The 25,384-nt window shown below is 48.9% G+C and overlaps 1 protein-coding gene and 1 long non-coding RNA gene across 2 annotated transcripts in view; one reads left to right on the forward strand and one right to left on the reverse strand.

Moving 5' to 3' along the window:
- LOC138268061 (uncharacterized) overlaps positions 1–25,384 on the forward strand; it is a 219,960-nt gene that overhangs the window by 118,366 nt on the left and 76,210 nt on the right. Inside the window, exon 6 of the mRNA XM_069217419.1 lies at positions 1,443–1,541. Coding sequence (XP_069073520.1) covers positions 1,443–1,541 — 99 coding nt within the window. The remainder of the gene's footprint in view (positions 1–1,442; positions 1,542–25,384) is intronic.
- Positions 1–25,384, reverse strand: part of LOC138268063 (uncharacterized) — a 540,881-nt gene that overhangs the window by 79,572 nt on the left and 435,925 nt on the right. The gene's annotated exons all lie outside the window — the stretch shown is intronic.

Raw genomic sequence — 25,384 nt, forward strand, 5'->3', positions numbered from 1 at the left:
TCTCCATGTTGAAGCGTGTTCTGAGTCCTGAGTGGTAGTATTACAGCAGCTTATTAGCATTACTGTGAACTTGGAGTTGAACATGAACTGCCTTTTCAATGCTCTTGCTGATAAATGGTAGGTGAGTGGTTGGCAAGGTTGGCAGGGTTTAGTGTAGGTTTCCTTAAGAATGTGAGGATCTGGGGTGTATTTAGAAGTTCTGAGAAGATGCCTTGAGTGAGGGAGGCACAGCCAATAGTGAGTAGTGGTGAGAGAGCATCCCCAGAGAGAACCTTGATGAAGACAAGGGTATTACATCATATTCATGAAAAGTTGATTTGACTGAGTTGAGTATGTTGGTGAGATCTGGGAAAGATAAGGCTTTGAAAGATGATCTTTCTGGGATTCTGCGGAAATGGGTGGGTATAACAGTTGAAGCAGGCTTGGTATTGTTGATGTGCTGTTGGATATTCTGTACTTTTTCACTGAAGAAGAGATTGATGACGTAGGACTTTTTTGTGGAATGAGGAATAGGTGGGCATGGCAGGGGTTGATGCAGTGCTTGTTAGTCTTGAAAAGCTTTCTGCTTCTGTTGTTAGCATCACTAATGGTATTAGAGGAAAATCTACTGCTTTGTCTTCGATGATGGGCTTATCACGACCCCGTCTTTCAATACCTTTTGGTTTACATGATGCCTTAACAACTTTGTGTTTGGCCGCAACATAACAAACCGTAACACCTCACCTGTACTACCGCTGGATGCCGATGGATTACATGACGTTTCAGCCTCTTATATGTGAACCTAATACACCCATATTTTTGCCTTGAAAAAGTCCTATGGACGAAACACGTGTTGGCTGTTTTGCAGAATGCACATGACTACAAGGAATAAACCTCGATGAGTTTCGAAAAACTACTTGTGTCGACCTTTGGACTCTCATTTCCACTTTGGTATGCATTGCTCGGACCACTCCCTGGTGTGCCCTGGTATTTTCCTCTAATACGTTTTCCAGCACAGTTTCAATTTCTTTGTTCAGTGCACCTAACACCCATAGTGGTTGGGTGTTACACCAGGTTGGCACCCACAAGAAACTAAGTGGCTTTGGACTTACTAGACATTCATCTTTCATTACGGATGTGCGGACCTTAAGCATCTAACCACCAATTGTTTCCATACAAGCATCACTAATGGTGTTGGTTTAGTATTGTGCTTCAGTTGTTGTTATGAGCTGTCTGTTATGAGCTGTTTGTTTTGTGCAGAGAGACTTAAGTATCACTGGAAGTTCTATCTTTCTTCTATGTTCTTTCCTGTGTGTATGGATCGTTTGCTGTCTGCAAGGTCTTTAGAGTTCTAGGGTGCTGAAGGCTTTGCCTTGCATGTTTAATTGTGAACTCTGCATTTGGATGGAGGAAGGTCATGAAAAAATAACAGGATTAAAATGTCTGTTTCGTGTCATCCAAAGAAAACCATGGAACACGAGTATGGGGAGAAGTTCATGAATGCTGTGGAGAAGCTGCTTTGGGAATTTCTGTACAGACTGGAGACGGTTCTTCTTGCTCAGGTACTACTGCTTCTACTATTCATGAAATTGTCTTAGCAATTGTTGTGTCTTGTGTTTGATGGAGAAGTCATAGATGGTGATGTTATGTGTCTTCTTTTTGGCCTATTTACAAACCAAATAGAGCGTTCTAGAACACTGAACAATCTTTTACGTACCTTTGAGTGTTACACATGCATACGTTCTTGTTTATTTTATATTTTTATAAAGCTGGCTTTACCAAAAAGGTGTCAGCGCGGTGTACACAGAACAACAGATGGCAAATCTCTTAACAAAGAATACATTGAGCAAGAAACAACACAAATATATTTTTGGTAAGCAGTGGTTTAAGACAGTGGCCTAATACTTATGATTTTACATAAATTCCTATTCACCAACTAGCTCCTTTTCCTTTCGGAATAGCTAAAAATAAACAAACGGCTCATATATTTTTCTGAGAATGGTGGAAACCCTATTTTAGGGATGGCAGAAAGTGGAGAAAAATGGGCTGGGGCAGGATGGGGTACTTTTTGTGTTGTAACATTAAGGAATATCGGCCAGATGTAGCAAAGTCCGATTTTGCGAATCAGAAATTGTGAGTCAGTGCGACTCGCAATTTCCGATTCGCAAAATCGGATGCAGTACGGTGTCTCAGACACCGACTGCGAGTCGCTACGAGGTTGCAAAGACCCACCTCATTAATATTAATGAGGTAGGTCGCATTTTGCGACCCCATAGCGAGTCCCTGCACTCACAGGGATGGTGGCCTACTGAAGTCAGCAGACCTCCATGTCTGTGACTGCTTTTTAAATAAAGCAGTTTTTAAAATTTATTTTGCAGCCCGTTTCCCTTAAAGGAAAACGAGTTGCAAAATAAAAAAAATAACGAAACCATTTGGTTTCGTTTTTCAGATTAGGCAGTGGAAAAACCCTTTTTGGCAACATTCACAAAGGGGAAGTTTCCCTTTTGCGAATGGGTTACCACCAGTGTGACACTGGTGGTAACTGCGAATTGCTTGGCGACCGCATTCGCGGTCACAAAGCAATTTAGCATAGCGATGCGAATCGCAAATAAGAAGGGAACACCCCTTCCTATTTGCAAGTTGCATTCACAATTTGCGAGTCGGTACCAACTCGCAAATTGTAAATGTGCATCGCAAAAGGCATTTTGCATGGCGCAAACTGCGATTTCCGCAGTTTGCACCATGCAAAATGCTTTCTACATCTGGCCCTATGTTACTTACCCTGTAAGCACCTGTTCGTAGTGTGCAGTACTGAAGATTTACATGCTTTGCATAATCCTGCTATCTAATGTTGGTTCTGGACATTACAAGTTGTGTTTTTTAATAAGATGTTTTGAGTCATGAGCTGTAGAGTGACTCCTCCTTTGCTCCACAATATGCATGGGGCTCAGCTTGAATCTTAGATTTTGTTTCCATCCAGAAAGGTTAAAGGGATAGAGTAAGCAACAATGCGTAAGTAGGTGTGTGTGTGTGTATATATATATATATATATATATATATATATATATATATATATATATATATATATGTGTGTGTGTGTGTGTACATACAATTATATATTGCAGTTGTTACATAATAGAGAAAAGCATGCGCGAGAAGGGTGTATGTTATTCTACCTCACTACATGCTACAAACCCATGCTTTCAGGGTGAGTAACAGTATGTGTTGTTTTAAATACACATGCAGTAAAAGCAGTATCCTCCCAGCAGTGGTTAGTGGTCAGTTGAGGCAGATGTTTGAAAAAGTGTTTTCATTACTGTTTGGCCAACCATAGCGTGCTGTTGTGCTAATATAGCCACAGAGTAATGTTTAGTGAAGGTGTGCAGTGTTTACCACATTGCTGGCTTGCATATGTTAGCTGCTGGCATGTCACGTAAATAGGTTATAGTAGCTGTCTTTCTACGTATGGAAAGTGCTCTAAGAAGGTCAGAGAGCACTCTTTTAGCTTTTGCATAGCGGGTTCGAATACATTTTATGGTCTTTCTTGCAAATCCTGCTTTTAAAATTGCCTGTACTCTTTGTAGTGCTGCATATGCTACAGTTGTTCGGACTTCCTCAATGCTTTTGTCCTATCAGTGTAGTAGGAAAGCACTCTTTTAACATCTAACATATTCAATGCCCTTCTGCCATAGAATCTGGCTTTGGAAAAAAAAAACTGGTAACTGTAGACTGAATCAGGTGTATGGGCGAGAATAGTTATGTCAAAACTTTATGAACTTGAATAAAAGATTCTTGAATAGTGAGCCCATGCAGCTGAGTGACTCTTCTGAGGTAATAGCTACTAAGAAGTTCACTTTCCATGTTAAAAATTGGAAATCCACAGAGAGCAACGGTGCAAATGATGGGCTAATATACCATGCGTGTCCTGTATTTAAGTTCCACACTGGGGCTAGAGTTGTACTGTCCATTGAAGCCTCTCCATAAAAGCTTGTATTATTGGAATTGAAAATAGCGACATACCTTCTCTGTTTTGCATACTTCCTACTACAGTGGCCAGATGGAGTTGTATCCGTGTGCATGCAAAACCTGCCTTTTTTAAGTCCAGGAGGTAAGCAATTGTTTTGCACTGTTACTTGAAGTGATTGATGAAATAGTAGCAGCTGAAAAACGTCTATTTAGCAGCATAGCATGCACATGTGGCAGGTCTGTGCGCTTCCCGAAGGACACCCATGCATTTGTCCCTAAGATTTAAGTAACTAAACTCTAAGACCTCAGGTGCCAAATTGCAAGGCTGAGCTCTTGGAGTCTGGATGTCTTTTTTACCTTTATGATTAGTGAGAACATCTACTCTTAGTGGAATTTTCTTGTGAGGGGAAATGGACATTTATAGTAGAGCTGAGTACTAATGTCGCCTTGCCCAAGTTGGTGTCACTCGAATGAGCCTCATTGTGTGTTGTCTTATTTTCCTGACTAATATGGGCTGAGTGGGTGAGGCAGAAAAGCAGATGCAAATATCCCTGACCAATGTATTAATAGTGCATTGCCTATGGATTGTGTGTGTGGCTACCTGGAAGTGAAGTTTGGGCATTTTGCATTTTCCTTTGTTGCAGAGAGGCCTACTGTTGAACTGCCTCCATTTGTGAAAGTAAATTTTTAAGATTTCAGGGAGGAGTTCCCACTTGTGTACTTGTTTATGCGTCCTACTAAAGAGGTCTGCAAAGTTGTTCTGTCATCTAAAGATGTCTGCAAAGTTGTTGTGTACTCCTGGGAGGGGTTCTGCCAGTAGGTGTATGCTGTGAAGAATGGGAGCTCCCTTGCGGTGGTGCCCGCCACCGCAAGGGAGCTCCCATCAGAGGAGGAGTCGCTGGTCTCTGCTCCTGTCCCCGCCATGGAGCTCCCCTCGCCCTCTGTCCCACTGGTGGCTTCAGACTCCGTTGTTTCGCCCTCCAGGGCCAAGTGGGATGCAGCTCCCTCCTGCTCCGGTGCCAATGCTCCGCTGCCTGATGATGCTATTGCACACAAGAACAGGGAGACCATAAAAAGGGGGGGAGACAGGAGAAAGACATGTTCAGTGCATGCAACACCACTACTGTTGGCGGACACAACAGCCCTCTGCACTATGCCATGCACTTATAGTTCCTAGATTAATCCCATGCCCATGGGATACAAGGCCTAAGCCCAATTGCTGCACACCTGGAAGTCACAGGAGCCTGACTAGGTGTAGATGGCACTAACCACTAGTGGGGTTGGGGTGCCACAGAGCCTGCCTCACAAGGGACCTTGCCTAACAAGATCGCCCTGGCCTAGGGGAACCCACTGCCCACCCCCCCACCCAGACACCTCGTAATGCGCGCAGAGTCAGCTGAATGAGAGTGTGCTCACCCCCTTGTGGCTGCTGTGATACCCTCAAGCGCCCATCCAGCACCGGATACGCCACCGCCAGGATCCGGAACATCAGGTGGGTCATGGTGTGACAGGCACCCCGCCCACGCTGGGAGGCCATCCCCAGCTGGGCCTCCGCCGTCTTCTTGCTCCAGCGGCGCAGGTCCTCCCATCTTTTACGGCAGTGGGTGCTCCGTCTGTGGTGGACCCCCACGGTCCAGACGTCCTTGGCGATGGCACGCCAAAAAGCCTTCTGGTGGGCGCTGACCTAGAGGAATAGTACAGGGGGAAGGGGAAATCATTACCCGTCTGGACCGTCATACTCATTGACCCACGTTCCCACCCTTGCCCTGACGCACATACACTCACCGTCCGCACATGCAGGCCTCAGCCCGCCGCCCCCCCCCCATTTATCTTCCATCCACACCACTCCAAACAGGCATTGCCCATGCAGCATGCTCACAGTGTACTCACCTGTTTGTCTGGAGGACAGTACAGTTGTGTGTACTGGGGGAGGACCCCATCCACTAGTTTCTCCAACTCATCCGAAGTGAAGGCAGGGGCCCTTTCCCCAGACACATGAGCCATTGTCGCTTCCAGACACAGGTCACAGCAGCACTTGCAGTGTAGGTCCTCTCCTGTTGAAGGTCAGGTATCAAGTGAGTGAACAGACAGAAAATGTAGGTCACATCCACGGCGGTGTGTACCGTCACCGCCGGCGTCCATCGTCATTGGCTCCTCGGACCCATAGGGTCCCATGTTAACCAATGCTGGATTGCGCTGCGGTCTTCGACCGCCCACCGCGACGGTGTACAACGCCAGCGCAGTTACCTCATATCCCCTTGTCCCACCTTACAGGTCAGGCAGCCGCCATTTCAGGGGGCTACATGGCATAAATATTAACTGCGTCACACCAATGTAGGCCTTGAATACACACAGTTACAGGCACATTGCAGATTAATAAATGTGTGCAAATAACATTTTGTGATACCTCAGTGTTGGCTGACTCTCTGCTTGCTGTTCTCGTCCATAGGGCACGTCTGCTGGGGCAGGTGATGAGATGGCGGCATCCTCCGGTGTACAGACCGCTGGTGGACCTGTCGACAATGAAAGAGAGACACATAATCGTCACCTACAGACTTGATCGTGCAACAATCCATGAACTGTGCCCAGTTGGAGCCAGACCTGATGTCAGCTATCCGCCATCCCACAGGAATCCTCCCTCTAGTGCAGGTCCTGTCAGTACTCCATTTCCTGGCAAGTGGTTCCTTTCAATAACAGTGGCCATTGCATCAGGGATGTCCCAGCCAGTGTTCTCTAATGTGTTGTCCAGAGTGTTGTCTGCCCTGCTGAAACACATGTGCAGCTACGTCGTGTTCCCTCAGGTGGAGGATTTGCCCACAGTGAAAGGTGACTTCTATGCCCTGGGACATATCCCCAACATCATTGGTGCCATGGATGGGACACATGTGGCCTTGGTACCCCCCCCCCTGCAGGAGTGAACAGGTGTACAGAAACCAGAAGAGCTACCATTCTATGAATGTGCAGATGGTGTGTTTGGCAGACCAGTACATCTCCCATGTGAATGCCAAATTTCCTGGCTCAGTGCATGACGCTTACATTTTGAGGAATAGCAGCATCCCTTATGTGTTGGGCAACTCCAGAGGCACAGTTTGTGGCTAACAGGTGAGGACAAGGACCCTATACAGTGTGAATAGGTGTCTGGGTATGGGGTTGTCCCTACGTGTCTAAAAGTTGTCTCTCGATATTTGCAGGTGACTCTAGTTACTCCAACCTGTCATGGCTACTGACCCCTGTGAGGAATTCCAGGACAAGGGCAGAGGAACGCTACAATAAGGCACATGGACGAACTAGGAGGGTGATTGAACGCATCTTCGGCCTCCTGAAGGCCAGATTCCGGTGCCTCCATATGACAGGTGGTTCTCTCTACTACTCACCAAAGAAGGTGTGCCAGATCATCGTGGCCTGCTGTATGCTGCACAACCTGGCTTTGCGACGCCAGGTGTCTTTTTTGCAGGAGGATGGGCCAGATGGTGGTCTTGTGGCAGCTGTGGATCCTGTGGACTGTGAGAAGAGGAGGCAGAAGAAGAGGATATCGACAACAGGAACAACATAATCATGCAATACTTCCAGTGAGACACAGGTAAGAAGATGTCACTGCCTAACATATCTCATACTATTATTGGAGCTAGCATAAGTCTGTCATTTTCACTCAGTGTATGGACCCTGACTTATCACTTTGCCTTTCCATTTCACAGATGTAGGTCCCACTTTGTGCCCTCTGCTATATTTCCTCCTGGCCTACAGCTGTGTTACATCGGTATGTGCACAAGTAAATTGACATTGTTATATTCCATGGTTATTGCAATTACACGTTTGTGAAAGCACAGACTGACTCCAGATTGTTTTTATAATTGAAGTGTGTTTATTTCTGTGCAAATAAGTGGAGGGGGTTGTAAAATGGGCAGGGGGGATGGTGGAGAAATGTCCATGGCAGAGTCCAGTCTATTTGTTTCACAGATGCATTGTCCAAAGGGGCATTGGAAGTGGAGCAATGGCAGTTGAAGGATGGACAGGGTGACAAAGTGGGACAGAAGGGTGACATTCAGGGGGGTCTCATTTCCTGGCGGGGGTCTTGGCAATGTTCTCTGTCTTGTTCCTGGATCTCAGGGACCGTTTGCGGGATGGTTCTCCATCTGCAGGGGGTGGGGTGCTGGTGTTGTGTTCCTGTGGCGGTGCCTCCTGTCCACTAGCGCCGGCAGAGATGGAGGGCTGTTCATCGTCCAGGCTAGTGTCAGGGGCCCCTTGTTGTGCCACAGTTTCCTTCCTGGTGTTGACAAGGTCTTGCAGCACCCCTGTAATGGTGACCAGGGTTTTGTTTATGGACTTCAGGTCCTCCCTGATCCCCAGATAGTGTTCCTCCTGCAGCCTCTGGGTCTCCTGAACATTGGCCAGTACCGTTGCCATCGTCTTCTGGGAATGATGGTAAGCTCCCATGATGTTGGAGAGGGCCTTGTGGAGAGTGGGTTCCCTGGGCCTGTCCTTCCCCTGTCGCACAGCAGTTCTCCCAGCTTCCTTGTTTTACTGAGCCTCTGTCCCCTGAACCGTATTGCCCACTGCCCCCAGGTCCCTGATTTTCTTGGGTTGGTGGGTTTGCCTGGGTTCCCTGTAGTGGTGGGCACACTGCTGATTGACGTGTCCTGGGGACAGAGGGAAGGGCCCGCTGGGTGGGTGCTGTGCTGGTGTTTCCTGAGGGGGGAGGCTCTGTGGTGGCTTGTGCCAGTGTCAGGGGAACCGACTGTCCCGAGGTCCCTGATGGGCCGGGCTGGTCATCTTGATCCAGTTGTGCAGAGCTGCTGTCATCACTGTGGGTCTCTTCTGTGGGGGGACTGGATATGTCTGGTACCTCCTGTCCGGTGACGTTGGGTTGGGGTCCTGAAGGGGTGTAAAGGCATGATTATTGCATCTGTGTGTGCCATTGTGTGCAATGGGAGAGTGACCCTGTACTCCAGTGCTTGCATTCTTGTCTTGGTCCTTGTATGATATTTGGTTTGGGGTCTGTGTGGGTATCTGTAGTGGACATGCTTTGGTGTGTGGTGTCCATGGTTTGGTGTTGCATGCAGGGCTTGGTACTGGGATGGGTAGGTTGTGATAGTGTGGCATATGTGAGGTGTTGGAGTGATGGGGTGAGGGTGGGAGTATGTGATGGCATGCAGGTAGGGTGGGGGGGATGAGGTAGTAAAGATTTGCCTTACCAGAGTCCAGTCCATCTGCTACTCCTGCGAGGCCCTCAGGATGCAGTATTGCCAAGCCTTGCTCCTCCCATGTTGTTATTTGTGGGGGAAGAGGTGGGGGTCCCAGTCCTCTGTACAGCAATCTGGTGTCTGGAGACCACGGAACGCACCTTCCCCCGTAGATCGTTCCACCTCTTCCTAATGTCATCGCTAGTTCTTGGATGCTGTCCCACTGCGTTGACCCTGTCGACAATTCTGCGCCATAGCTCCATCTTCCTTGCAATGGAGGTGTGCTGCACCTGTGATCCGAATAGCTGTGGCTCTACCCGGACGATTTCCTCCACCATGAACCTGAGCTACTCCTCAGAGAACCTGGGGTGTCGTTGAGGTGCCATGATGTGGTGTGGGTGATGTGTGAGGTGGTGTGTGTTGTGATGTGTGAGGGGATGTGTTGGTGTGTGTTGTTTGAGGTGCGTGGATGTTGTGTAAGTGATGGTGTTGTGTGTCTGGATGCTGATGTTGTTTATGGTGGTGTCTCTCTCTGGCGTGGTTTCAGAATTCTGGTAGTAAGGGTTTGTGGGTGATGTGGGTGATGTGGGTGTGTGCTTTATATTCGATTGGGCGTGTGGGTGTGGTCTGTGTATGTGTCAGGTGTGTGTATTTTGAATTCTCCAATGTGGTTGTGTTTTGTAAATGTGTGTGTATTTTGAGCGCGGCGGTGTGTACCACCAATGGAATACCGCGGTTGAAAGACCGCCGCGTGGATTTGTGGGTCGTGATAGTGTGGGCGTATTCCTGTTGGCGTGACGGTAGAGGTTTTGATATCGCCAGTTTATCACTGACCTTTGGTGTGGCGGACTTGTGTGGGTGTCTGGATTATGGCGGATTCCAAGCTGTGGGTCGTAATAGCTGTAGCGGAATTCCAGGGCCGCAGCCGGTCTTCTGCACGGCGGTAAGCGGCATTTAGCGCCAGGGTTGTAATGAGGGCCAAAATGTCCTTATCCTTGGCAGATCTATGTTGCAGCCCTCCCATGGATCGTCCCCTGCCCCAAAATGGTTAGATTGGCCTTGGTGATGGAAAAGAAGGCAGTGTTTGGTTTGTGGTGGCAGTGATGGAAGTGGCAGAGGTGCAGCTGGCGGTGCAGGGCTTAGCATAGTAGGCATATGTGTAGACTGAGGAGGTGTTGTCTTATATCCTGAATGTGGACGAGCATTGTACTCCAGTTCTCGAATATTAGCTTCCTTCTCTTTGAGAGGGGAGGAAACATGGAATCTGGTGGGTTATGCAGAGGCTTTGTTAGGATTTTACGCATCTGGGTGAATTAAAATAAGTTTTTGGCGAGCATAAATCTCTTCTGCCAGTCTTTCTAAAATCAGTGTCTCCGAAGTGGTGTCTCTGAAGTGAGCATTTAATGTCTCTTCAATTTCTGCTCTGAGTGGCCTTGTTTTGGTTTTGAAGCCTGTGGTGCTGGTTTCGGTGTCAAAGGTAGAGGTTTGTGGTCTTTAGGGTGTGTTGGTGCCATAAGCGTGCTGGTCTGCCTCCTCAGTTCCAAAGATTGATCTTGGCTTCAATCAGGGCCTGAGGGCAGCAGGGGCCTACAGCCCTTCTTTGGGCTTTTTTGGGGCTGGGAACCTGCCTTTTTTGTGAGCAGTACCCCTCCTCACCATAGGAGGCATTTTCCCACCCCTTATCAGAACTAATGTACCTCTGCGTCTTCCTAATAGGTGGCGCTGACTGCCTAAATTCTGAAAGGTCATCTTCGGCTCCACCACCTCCTCATGGGATGACTCCTGTTGGCCTGCCACTCTTGGAACCACTCCCGACTCCCACCGACCACGCATGCAACCTAGGATTCATCTTGGACCCCTCGCTATCCATGACCCAGCAAGTCAACGCCATCTCCTCCTCCTGCTTCAACACCCTACGCATGCTCCGAAAGATCTACAAAGCGATACCCACGGAAACCAGAAGAACAGTCATCCAAGCTGCAAGCAGCAAGCTGCACTACGGCAATGCCCTGTACGCAGGAACCATGGCCAACTCTAGAAGAGGCTGAGACGCATCCAGAACACCTCCGCACGCCTCATTCTGGACATCCCCCACCACTGCCACATCACAGATCACCTGAAAAACCTGCACTGGCTCCCAGTCAACAAGAGAATCACCTTCAAACTACTCACCCACGCTCACAAAGCACTGCACAACACTGGACCAAAATACCTCAACAGACAACTCTCCTTCTACATCCCGACCCGGCATCTCCGCTCCGCCAACCTCGCCCTCGCAGCTGTCCCACACGTCCGCAGAACTACAACCGGCGGTGGATCATTCTCGCACCTCGCCGCCAAAACGTGGAACATTCTTCCCACCCACCTGCACCAGACCAAAGACCTCCTTACCTTCAGAAAACTTCTCAAGACCTGGCTGTTCGAGCAGTAGCAGCACCTCCCTCCCCCTTCTCCCCCCTCCCCTCCTCAGCGCCTTGAGACCCTCACGGGGAGTAGTGCGCTTTACAAATTCCTGATTGATTGATTGATTGAAAGGTCTTGCTCTTTATCAGAATTCTCTGATGAGTGTTTCGGGCTTGGTGTTCTCTTTGTCTTGTGACTCTGAGGTTGCCAACAGTTCCTCCTGGAAGTCAGGAGGGTCTGGATCACTGAAAATGTCTGGTGTGTTGGATCTTGATTGCTTCTGAATCCTTGAATGTGCCCAGTCTAGTTCTTTGCTGTATTTCAGTGTCTTTTTACACCTGAAGGCTTGGTAAAAATTGAACTTCGACTGCTGGTGGTCTGGCGAGAGCCTGAGGTTACAGACCTCTTGCTGGTCTGACCAGGGATATTTGAAATTATTGTGTGGGCAGAAACTAATGGGAGTCAGCTCCATTTACCAGCTTCTGAGGCCAAGTCTTTAAAGATTTTTTCAAAGATAATCAGATCTTTTTTGGTTGAAATTGCCAACTATATGGATCTGATTTGACTGAATGCAGAATTCCTTCGGAATTGATGAAGCGAAGCAAGGCCCAAAGCTTACATGCAAACACTCAATGGTATTGGAACCATTGCTTTCCAGGTCTGAACCCAGTGGTGGAAAAAACAGTCTAAGGGTGAAGCTGAGGCCTTTGCACATTGTGGAAGGGAGGAGGCACTACACCTCATGACACAAAACGTTTTTGAAGAAAAACATTATGTAATGTCTGGACCCAGTACTAGATGGCAGGAGTATGCAAACTGTCTCTACAGCAACACATGCTACAAAAACTCAGTTTCAGTAAGATGACTAGTACCTCTAAGGCATTTTGCTCTGATACTATGTTTTGTGACATTTAAGGTGTAACATGCCACAGTGCAGCTATGTATGGCATTAAAAGATTAAGGGGGTGATTCTGAGACTGGCGGGTGGCGGAGGCCGCCCGCCAGTCTTCCCCCGACAAAATACCGCTCCGCGGTCGCAAGACCGCTGAGGGTATTTTGAGATTTGCCCTGGGCTGGCGGGCGGCCGCCAAAAGGCCGCCCGCCTGCCCAGGGCAAATCTACCTTCCCACGAGGATTCGGAGCCGGCGTAGTGGGAAGGTGTGACGGGTGCAGTTGCACCCGTCGCGTATTTCAGCCCTCTTACGGGGGCCCCTGCAGTGCCCATGCCATTGGCATGGGCACTGCAGGGGCCCCCAGGGGCCCCGCGGCACCCCCTACCGCCATCCTGTTCCTGGCGGGAGACCCGCCAGGAACAGGATGGCGGTAGGGGGTGTCAGAATCCCCATGGCGGCGGAGCACGCTCCGCCGCCATGGAGGATTCTCCCGAGCAGTGGAAAGTCGGCGGGAGACCGCCGACTTTCCGTTTCTGACCGCGGCTGAACCACCGCGGTCAGAATGCTCGACGGAGCACCGCCAGCCTGTTGGCGGTGCTCCCGTGGTCGGTGACCCTGGCGGTCACCGACCACCAGGGTCAGAATGACCCCCTAAAAGTAGATGCTTAGTTTTTGGGGTTTTGGTACGGTGCACGGATGACAATATTAAACCAGTAAATGGAGGGGGCATTTCAACAACAGTAATTACTTTAATAGAGAGAGAAATTTATATTATTTTCTGTGTTCTACAGGCCTGATTTACAAAGGTAAACTTACATTTTTGTATAAGTTTACTACTCTACAGTATTCACAAACTATATGCAGAGTTTTACGACTCCGCACTCCCTATGCTTATGTGTTCGGAGTTCTCCGCTCCTGGAGATGTGGTTTGCTGACATTCCCGGAGTTGGTTAGTGGAGAGCTACACTGGGAAGGAAGCAGAGCATCAAAGGTCTTTTATGGTTCAGGAAGGGTGCTGGTCAGGCAGGCCATAACACTGTGTTTATAGTAGATCATGGGACTGATAAGATACACACTCCAGGAACAAGGAATAATAAAAGATGGGATTCTTAATTATTTGAACATTTGAGTGATATAAGTCACGTAAGGCTAAATTGGCAATGTTTATTACATTCCTTTAAACAGGCTATATTGGCACTGTTTATTCAGTTACTTTAAAATTTAAAAGGAAAAAGGTGCCATACCCTTAAAAATCTTTTAAGGAAAAAATAAATTTGATCTTTTAAAAACCGTTAAGCCTGTACAGACTGCAGCATTGAAAATATGTAAAAAGGCTACTGTGCCTTAAAGGACCTTCTGAGCTCCAGTGTTCCATCATGCCCTGTAGATGGTAGTTTACTCAGTTGTTTTTTTCAGCTTCTGCTGATAGCATCCTGGAGCAGAGCGCTGCCTATATATATATATATATATGTTCGATGGCATGTGTAGCTGCAGATACACATGCTTTGCACATCCCGCCATCTAGTGTTGGGCTCGGAGTGTTACAAGTTGTTTTTCTTCGAAGAAGTCTTTTTCGAGTCAAGAGACCGAGGGACTCCTCCCCTTTTGGCTCCATTACGCATGGGCGTCGACTCCATCTTAGATTGTTTTTTTTCCGCCATTGGGTTCGGACGTGTTCCTTTTCGCTCCGTGTTTCGGTTTGGAAAGATAGTTAGAATCTCGGAAAATTCGACGGTATTGTTTGCGTTCGGTATCGGGTTAGTTACAACAGATCGACACCGACTTTTGAAGAGCTCCGGTGGCCCTTTGGGGTTTTTTCGATCCCCTGTCGGGGCCTGGTCGGCCCGACCACGTGTCTCTTCAAGGCTGATGGAACGGACCCCATTCCGCTTCTGCCCCAAATGCTACAAGTATCCGAATACAGATCAGCACCTGGTCTGTAACTTGTGTTTGTCTCCAGAACACAAAGAAGATACTTGTGAAGCCTGTCGAGCGTTTCGGTCGAGAAAGACACTAAGAGACCGAAGAGCAAGAAGACTGCAAATGGCGTCGGCGCCGACAGGACAAAGACACTTGGAGGAGGAAGAAGAAACCTTCTCCATCCAGGACTCAGACTCGGAAGAGCTTGATCCCGAAGAGACGCCTAAAACCGTGAGTAAGACATCGACACACAAAACTCACGAGAAGACCACAAAAGCCCAGGGGACGCCACCGCCAGCAGGCCATGGCTTAACCCGAAAAATAGGTGACCGACCATCGGCACCGAAAAAGGGCACGCATGTGTCGAAGTCATCCGACTCGGGTCGAGATACCGGCACACAGCAAACTCGAGCCCGAGACAGCGGGACCGAGCAAGTTCGACACCGAGAGGGCAGCACCGAAACAAGTCGGCACCGAGAGACCCGGACGCCGAAAATAAAGAAGGTGTCGTCGGAGCCAAAAAAGGCTACCGAAAAGGTTTCCATTCCGAAACACCCAGCCTCGGAACCGAAATCAGGTTCCTACACAGAGGAACAGGGACTGTCCTCCCAAATGCAAGGACATAAGTTCGGCAAGAACTACAGTCAGTGGAGCCAGACTACACTCAGAGAAGGCTCCACATCCAAAAGGACACAGGGAAGATAAGTACTCTTCCCCCAATTAGGATGAAAAGAAGACTTGCCTTTCAAGAAAAGGACAAACAGGCAAAGGTGGCAAAACAAACAACACCGCCACCATCCCCATCAACGCACACATCACCGGTAGCCACTCCACCACTGATGCAATCCCCAACTCATACTGGAATGAGTCAGGATGATCCCGACGCATGGGATCTTTATGATGCGCCAGTGTCAGATAACAGCCCAGACTGTTACCCAGCGAGGCCGTCGCCACCTGAGGACAGTACAGCTTATACACAGGTGGTGTCAAGAGCAGCTGCATTTCATAACGTCACCTTGCACGCAGAACCTATTGAGGATGACTTTTTGTTTAATACGCTATCCTCGACTCATAGCCAATACCAAAGCTTACCTATGCTTCCCGGAATGCTAAAACACTCCAAACAGGTGTTTCAGGAGCCTGTGAAGGGCAGGGCCATAATTCCAAGAGTAGAAAAGAAGTACAAGCCACCGCCAACAGACCCTGTATACATAACGCAGCAATTAACACCAGACTCTGTGGTAGTAGGGGCAGCTCGCAAGAGAGCAAACTCACCACCTCCAGACAAGGAGAGTCGCAAGTTTGACGCTGCGGGGAAAAGGGTTGCAGCACAAGCAGCCAACCAGTGGCGCATTGCCAACTCACAGGCATTGCTGGCGAGATATGATAGGGCTCATTGGGACGAAATGCAACATTTCATTGAACACTTACCCAAGGAGTTCCAAAAAAGGGCACAACAGGTGGTGGAGGAAGGACAGAGCATTTCGAACAATCAAATACGCTCTGCAATGGATGCAGCGGATACAGCTGCTAGGACAGTAAATACAGCAGTGACCATAAGGAGACACGCATGGCTGCGTACATCAGGATTCAAGCCGGAAATACAACAAGCCGTGCTGAATATGCCATTTAACGGACAGCAGTTGTTTGGGCCGGAGGTGGACACTGCTATCGAAAAACTTAAAAAGGACACTGATACGGCCAAAGCCATGGGCGCACTCTACTCCCCACAGAGCAGAGGCACATTTCGTAAAACACAGTTTCAAGGGGGGTTTCGAGGACAAAGCACAGAACCCTCAACCTCACAAACAAGGCCCACTTATCAGAGCCAATATCAGCGGGGAAGTTTTCGGGGACAATATAGAGGGAGCCAATTCCAAAAGAGTAGAGGGAAGTTCCAAAGTCCCAAAACTCCTCAAAACAAGCAGTGACTTCCACGTCACAAATCCCCAACACATAACACCTGTGGGGGGGAGACTAACCAAGTTCTACAAACATTGGGAGGAAATAACAACAGACACTTGGGTCCTAGCAATTATCCAGCATGGTTATTGCATAGAATTTCTCAAATTCCCTCCAAACGTTCCACCGAAAACACACAATATGTCAAAACAACACATGGATCTTCTAGAACTAGAAATACAAGCGTTGTTACAAAAAGATGCAATATAACTGGTACCAATTCATCAGAGAGGAACAGGAGTTTACTCGCTGTACTTTCTCATACCCAAAAAGGACAAAACTCTAAGACCTATATTAGATCTCAGAACGTTAAATACCTACATCAAATCAGATCACTTTCACATGGTGACATTACAGGACGTAATCCCATTGCTCAAACAACAAGACTACATGACAACACTAGACCTAAAGGATGCATACTTCCATATACCAATACATCCTTCACACAGAAAGTACTTAAGGTTTGTATTCCAAGGGGTACATTACCAATTCAAAGTGTTGCCATTCGGGATAACAACTGCGCCAAGAGTTTTTACAAAATGCCTGGCAGTAGTGGCTGCACATATCAGGAGGCAGCAAATACATGTGTTCCTGTACCTAGACGATTGGTTAATCAAAACCAACATGCAAGAACGGTGTTCACAACACACAAAGTATGTCATAGAAACCCTCCACGAACTAGGTTTCTCACCCAACTACACAAAGTCACACCTTCAGCCGTGTCTAACACAGCAATACTTTTTTTTTATTTATTTATTTATTTATTTATCAATTTTATCAACTTACAACAATGCAACAGCTATCCCCCCAAAGCAGCACAATTCAACATATAACAGCTGTCCACAGTTAATCTCTACATACGTTTAGTATAGGAAGATCAAATAATTACACAATAATCCTTGCAGACCATTTGTTCTTCTAAGTTCCTTTCCACCATTGGATGCTGCATCCATATCAGATTATCACGGGGCAATTATATTAACCATGTTGCAATAATAACAATATGCAGCCAGTGGAGGGATCTCAACAAACACACAGAAAAAAAAAAAAAAAAGGGAAGGAAAGGCAGGCGGTTGGAACAGGCAGTCAACAGCAGACATTCACCTTTCAGGCATAAATGCCAGCGTACCAAGGGGGGGGGGCAATAGTTCAGACCGTGCTTCTTTGAGTATTTCGTTCACTCGTCCTGAGCCACCAGGTAATTATCTAACGGGGCCCAGATATTCCTGGGTCTGGACCCTTCAGGCATCAGATTCCAGAAGACCACGAGCTGATCATGACAAAAGGCAGCATCTCGCAACCATTCTGAACGACGTGGTACTCTCTTTCCGCCCCAACATATGGCCACTCTACGCTTGGCCAACAACAACAGCAGTCCCACCAAGCGTCTATTTGTTGCCCGGATATCCTCCACGCACCCAAGCAATGCGGTTCTAGGAGTGGCAGGAATTTCTGTATCGACCATTTCAGAGATTGCATCAAACACAGCCACCCAGAAAGCATTAATATCTGCACACTCCCATGCCAAATGTAAAAAACCGGCTTCTGGGGTCCGGCAGCGCATGCAGAACGCATCTTCACGTAGCCCCCGAGAATGGAGCCACACTGGAGTATAATATATTCTGTGCAAAAACTTAAAATGCAACAATCTGAGTCTATAATTGGGCGTCAGCGCTCTCATATGAGCACAGCAGCCACGCCACAAAGCTTCCGAAATGGGCTCACCCAAATCTGCCTCCCACGCTAATCTAGACGGCTCCCGAAAGTTACTCCCCCGCTCCTGCATGCAGTTATAGAGTCTGGTGACCAGCCCGCTGGAAGATTGCGCACAGCAAAGGACCTCCAGTGCACGGGACTCCACTGGGGCCTCAGCTGAGTTCCACAGACGGCTCCGCAGGAAAGAGCGGACACGTATCACATACATACGCTGAAGCACCGTACATTCGCGGTCAGCCAGTATCTCGGACACGCCAAGTAAGCGACCATCCACCATCCAATCTCTCATCTCAGTCAGGCCAGCATCTCGAAGAAACCCCCGTACTCCATCGTCGCGGTGCAATTGTCCATCAGCTATCGCCATGACCGGCAAGGAGGGGGCGAATGGAATCGCAGCCCCAGACCGCCGCAGCAGTAAGACCCACGCCCGCAGCGTGCAGGAAACCGGGTCGATCCCCCGCACCCGGGATGGAATACGCCCACCAAATGCCCTCGCCAGGTCGTCTGGCCACACAGAGTCACTCTCAGGCGCCAGGTGTGGCAGATAACGGATAGGATTTAACCAGTAATACGCAAAATGTGCCTGAGCACATAGATAGTACAGTTCCATGTCCGGCGCAGCAAGCCCACCCAGCTCAAACGGCAACGTCAGCCTCTCCCAGGAAATGCGCGCGCGGCCTGCCCATACCAGACAGATCAGAGCAGAGCGTAGGCGCCTCAGGTAATCTCTCGGAAGCGGGAGCGGAAGATTCACAAACAAGTACAAAAACTTCGGCAGAACCACCATCTTTGCAACAGCAATCCTGCCGATCAGTGACAGCGGGAGGGTACGCCAGATCTCTACCTTCCCCTCCAACCACGCCAGAGCAGCGCCAAAGTTAGCACGCCACAACTCCTTCACGTCACAGCTCAGCTGTATACCTAAATAGCGCACCGGGCCCTCTGCCCACACCAGGGGGTATCGGGACTCATAACGCGGCACTCTGGGGGTCAAAGGCAACACCACGGACTTAGACCAATTAATAGTGATACCAGAGAAGGTACCAAAACGCACAATCTCATCTAACAGTGTGTCCAGATTTTGGTCAGGGTTCCGTACATATAATGCAATATCGTCAGCATATAGAGATATCAAAATTGTCCGCTGCCGAAACTGTAGGCCCATATCGTTATATTTCTGGCGGAGCCGAGCCACCAGAGGCTCCATCGCCGCAGCAAAAAGGAGAGGGGACAACGGGCATCCCTGACGCTTGCCGCGCGCTACAGGGAAAGGGGAAGACACATTCCCATTAAGGCGCAATCTAGCCGTGGGCAACGTATACAACAATTTAATCCAACGAAGGAAGCGCGCGCTAAGTCCCACCCGTCCCAGCAAGGCAAACATATAGTCCCATGCCAAGGAATCAAACGCTTTAGCAGCGTCCTGAAAAACAGCTGCTACATTATCATCCTCTACCAGTGTACTCGTCACCGCAAAGAAAGTGCGTAAATTATGGCCCGTAGACCTTCCCGGGACAAAACCTGACTGGTCCGGAAGTACCAAGCTAGGGAGGAGGGGCTGCAATCTTGCTGCAATCATTTTTGCAAGAATTTTATTATCAATGTTTATCATAGACAGCGGTCGGTATGAGTCGCATTGAGTCGGATCCTTGCCTGGCTTCAGGATCGTCACAATCAGAGCCTCCCTGAGCGAGGTCGGAAGGGACCCAGTCTCTAAGGCTTCTGCATATACCTCCAATAGTCGGGGAGCTAAAATATCCACATATTCTTTATAAAACGTAGAGGTTAAGCCGTCCACCCCAGGAGATTTCTCCCCGGGCATGCTACGGATAGCCGCAGCCACCTCCTCCACTGAGAATGGCTCATCCAGATATTTCCGGTGCACTTCATCAAACCATATTAACGCAATGTCCTCAAAGGGCCCTAGTGCATCAGTCCCGCTAGCGTCCGCCGGAGCCTTGTAAAGTCTTGTATAGAATTCAGTGAATACCTGCATGACTCCACCTGATCCTGACACACTCCTCCCCTCACTATCCACAATCTCGGAGACATAGTCACCGGCCCAAGGCTTGCGAAGTAGTGCTGCCAACGTGCGACCCGCCCTTTCACCTTCCCCATATTGGCGAGCTCGAGCCTCCCTCCCGAGGAAACAAATTTCTCTGAGAGAGGCCTCCTCATACTGCGATATTTCTCGACGAATCTCAGCGAGAGTTTCGTTGGACCAGTGGGATTCCAATCGTCTTTCCAACTCAGCGATCCGAGCCTCAATTTCAGCCATCTCGCGCCTCAACGTTTTTACTATGCCATGTTGTTTCGAGAGACACACCCCTCTGATAACGACTTTGAATGCCTCCCAAATAGTTCCTGGGGACCTCACCGTTCCCTGATTCTCTACAAAGTACAATCTGATCGCCTCTCGCACCTCCTCGCGGAAGGCCGAATCCCGGAGCGCCCCCCTAGGCAGACGCCACATAGCCGATCTACCAAGTTCAGTCGGTATCTCCAATTCCAAACATACCGGTGAGTGATCTGACAGCGTGCGGGGGAGGTGGTCAATTGCTCTAGTCCAAACCAAAGTATCCCCGGAGCCCAGCCAGCGGTCAATACGGGACCAGCTACCATGCACGTAGTTTAAGCATGTACCCTCTCTCGCCTCCCCATGTCGTCGCCTCCACAGGTCAACCAACGCACCATCGCGCATCACCATCTCAAGCGCTTTAGCAGCTGCAACATGCTGCATCCTGGCTAGGCTCTCTCTATCCAACCTGGCGTCTAGGACGACATTAAAATCGCCCCCCCATATCACCGCGCCAGGACCCAGCGACTCTATTAAGCGCCACAGCTCCAAAAAGAAATCTGGATCATCAACATTCGGCCCGTATACAGCAACCAGGCGGCACGCTTTGTCTAGAAGCACACCACTCATCATAACGTATCTGCCATTTGGGTCCACCAGTACCTCCTTCGTGCGCCACTGCAGCCCCTTACGAATTAGGATAGCAACTCCACGGGAATAGCTCGAGTATGTGGAGCTATGTATCTCACCCACCCACCCAGATTTAAGTCTGCATATTGTGGACTTCACCAAGTGCGTCTCTTGTAGCATACACACATCAATTGCATGTCTCTTAACATAGGCAGCCACAAGGCGAGCCTTCCTGCCATCATTAAGCCCTCGCACGTTCCAAGTCAAACATTTGATCACAGACACTTCCTCACCCCTCGGTCCCATCGACAATCAGCCAGACGCGAATTTGAAGACCAGCCACCACCTGCCTTGTATTTAACAAAGGAGCTAATAAAACATCCATACAAAGAAAGGGAAACAACACCCCGCAACCATTCAGGAGATCAACCACCCCCCACCCACACAGGTCCCCCAAATGGACCCAACCAGAATCCCACCCATCTTGGCCCCAACACCCACCCCAAGAACAAGAACAAAAATTGACAGGACTCATCCTAGGGGCTATGACCAGCCAGATACCTCTCTACTCAGTTAACACCGAAAGAGAGGGGCCCGTGGGCCAACCATTAGTCCTGAGCTGACAGGGAGCCAGGCAAAAAGCAGCCAGCGCGCTCAAGCAGTTCCAGCAATGAGTACTCAGTCAACCAGAGCATATTAGTCATTGTCACTTAAGGCAGCATCGTCGTCGTCACGTCCCCGGCGCTCCACAGCCTCCCGTCTCCTAGGTAGCTGCCGGGCAAATTTGGTCGCCTGTTTCAGGTCTGTGAAGTAGATCATCTTACCCTCATGACGCACCCTTAACTTAGCAGGGTATAGCAGAGCAAAGTTTACTCCCGCTTGTGACAACAGACGCTTAACCGGCAAAAAGGCTCGCCTCTGGGACTGCACAGCAAGCGTATAGTCTGGGAAAAAATTTATTTCGGAGTTCTTATAGAGTAACGGGCGTCTCTCTCGTGCCAATCGGAGTACCGTGTCACGATCACGGTAATTCAGTAGACGTGCAATAATTGGGCGTGGAGGAGTCCCAGGAGGAGGACGGGGTCCCAAGGATCTGTGAGCTCTCTCTACCACCAGCAACCGAGAGAGCTCGCCAGCAAACAACTCAGATAACATCTGTTCTATAAAGTCTTCCATTCGCCCCATGTCGGTCGCCTCCGGCAGCCCCACGATTCGTATGTTATTGCGTCGAGATCTTGATTCCAAACCTTCGTTCTTGTTGCGTATGACCTCAAGTATTCGATCCATTCGAGCGATCTGATCTCTGTCGCCCTGGCGTGCATCCTCTATTTCAGATGTACGTGTCTCCAAAGCAGCAAATCTGGAGTCATGATCATCAACACGCGCCCTAATTCGATCAAGCTGTTCGGTAACATGGTCCAGCTTAGCATCGATGCCAGCCAAGCTGGTCTTAAGGTCTAAGAACATGGACTTCACCGATGCCACAGAACTGTCCTCTTCGCTCGGCTCCTCGCAGGACTGGGAGCCAGCAACAGCGCTCTTTTTTTTCCCACCTTCAAAGGTAAGTTTAGCCTGGCACTGATCAGCCTTACCCATCGTTCCACACTGCGTCAGCACCTCCAACCAGACTCAGGTATGTGGAGCCAAACCAAGGGAATTCCCGGTTCCAAAAGAAACTCCTTCTGTAGCGTGACACTCACCGGGGGCCCCCGTAACAGCCACAGCGGTTATCGACTAGCGGGACCCCTGAACGCCAGCCTGCCCTCACAGGCCCGATTGGCCTACGCTGCCCGGCCGGATCCTCGCCTCCCGATTTTCTCCGCAGGAGGCTGCAATCTCAGTTTTCACCACCCTCCATCAGGTCGTACCTTTGTGTCCTCGAAATAACGGCCCAAGAGGCTCGCCCAGGTCCCGGAGCACTCCCTCACTGTGCCCAAACTGTCAGCAGCCACAGGTTCCAAAGCTCCACGCAAGAGCTCGCCTCTCCAGCCACGTCCGTATAATACCTCTAGGCAGCAGGAGAACCACGAGGACCGTCAGTGGCTCCTTGCCCCAGCGCCACCATGCAAAGCACTCCGTGGGGCCGTAGGGCCGCAACGCGACCCCGTCGCCGAGTGGCCCCCAGGCGTCACCTCGCTTGCGGACAAACACCTCCGTGAGCGGCCGGGGGCAATGGATCCCCCCGTCCACTTCGTGCTTCTCTAGCACAACGCCCGGCCCTGTCCCTCAGCGGCCGGCGCAGGCTCCACCTCTGTCCGCCCGCTCCTCTTGCGTTCCGCACACGCGGGCGCACCCGGTGTGGGCCCGCCCGCGTCTCCGCTCAGCTGCTGCTCTGGTCTTCGCGCCGTTCTGAGCCGCAGAAAACGGCCCAGGGGCGCTTACTATTAATGCGCGCCCAGCCGGTACCCGTCCAACCGTCAGGTGTGTCAATAAAACGGATAAACGGCCCCGGGCCGGGCAGAGCCTCACAAGGTGACGGCCATCTTGCCCGGCGGTCAGGCCACGCCCCCAAACAGCAATACTTAGGAGCAACAATCAACACAACAAAAGGGATTGCCACTCCAAGTCCACAAAGGGTACAGGCATTTCACAATATAATACAGGCCATGTATCCATAACAGAAGATACAAGTCAAGATGGTGATGAAACTACTAGGCATGATGTCCTCATGCATAGCCATTGTCCCAAACGCAAGGTTGCACATGCGGCCCTTACAACAGTGCCTAGCATCACAATGGTCACAGGCACAGGGTCAACTTCTAGATCTAGTGTTGATAAACCACCAAACGTACACCTCGCTTCAATGGTGGAACAATATAAATTTAAACCAAGGGCGGCCTTTCCAAGACCCAGTGCCTCAATACGTGATAACAACAGATGCCTCCATGATAGGGTGGGGAGCACACCTCAATCAACACAGCATCCAAGGACAATGGGACACTCAGCAGAGACAGTTTCACATAAATCACTTAGAACTACTGGCAGTATTTCTAGCGTTGAAGGCATTTCAACCCATAATAAGCCACAAACACATTCTTGTCAAAACAGACAACATGACAGCGATGTATTATCTGAACCAACAGGGAGGAACACACTCCACACAGTTGTGTCTCCTGGCACAGAGAATATGGCATTGGGCGATTCACAACCACATTCGCCTAATAGCACAGTTTATTCCAGGGATTCAGAATCAGTTAGCAGACAATCTCTCTCGGGATCACCAACAGATCCACGAATGGGAGATTCACCCCCAAATACTAAACACTTACTTCCAAAGATGGGGAACACCACATATAGACCTATTTGCAACAAAAGAAAACGCAAAATGCCAAAACTTCGCATCCAGGTATCCACAAGATCAATCTCAGGGCAATGCGTTATGGATGAGCTGGTCAGGGATATTTGCATACGCTTTTCCCCCTCTCCCACTCCTTCCGTATCTAGTAAACAAATTGAGTCAAAACAAACTCAAACTCATACTAATAGCACCAACCTGGGCAAGACAACCTTGGTACACAACACTACTAGACCTCTCAGTGGTGCCTCATATCAAGCTTCCAAACAGACCAGATCTGTTAACTCAACACAAACAACAGATCAGGCATCCAAATCCAGCATCACTGAATCTAGCAATTTGGCTCCTGAAGTCTTAGAATTCGGACATCTATACCTTACACATGAATGTATGGAGGTCATAAAACAAGCAAGGAAACCAACCACAAGACATTGCTATGCAAATAAGTGGAAAAGATTTGTTTATTATTGCCATAATAATCAAATTCAACCATTACACGCATCTGCTAAAGACATTGTAAGCTACTTACTGTATTTACAAAAGTCAAAGCTAGCTTTTTCATCCATTAATACATCTTACTGCAATTTCAGCTTATCTGCAAATTACGCACTCAACTTCATTATTTAGGATCCCAGTCATAAAAGCATTTATGGAGGGCCTAAAGAGAATTATTCCACCAAGAATGCCACCAGTTCCTTCGTGGAACCTTAACATTGTCTTAACACGACTCGTGGGTCCACCTTTTGAACCCATGCACTCATGTAAGATACAATATTTAACATGGAAAGTAGCGCTTCTCATTGCCATCACATCTCTAAGAAGAGTAAGTGAAATACAGGCATTTACCATACAAGAACCCTTTATTCAGATACACAAGCATAAAGTAGTTTTACGAACCAACCCAAAGTTCTTACTAAAAGTCATATCACCGTTTCACTTAAATCAAACAGTAGAACTACCAGTGTTCTTTCCAGAACCAGATTCTGTAGCTGAAAGAGCACTATATACATTAGACATCAAAAGAGCGTTAATGTACTACATTGATAGAACAAAACAAATACGAAAAACAAAACAACTGTTTGTTGCTTTTCAAAAACCTCATACAGGGAATCCAATATCCAAACAAGGCATTGCCAGATGGATA

The sequence above is a fragment of the Pleurodeles waltl genome, chromosome 12 (genome assembly GCF_031143425.1).
Source record: "Pleurodeles waltl isolate 20211129_DDA chromosome 12, aPleWal1.hap1.20221129, whole genome shotgun sequence".
Taxonomy (NCBI): domain Eukaryota; kingdom Metazoa; phylum Chordata; class Amphibia; order Caudata; family Salamandridae; genus Pleurodeles; species Pleurodeles waltl.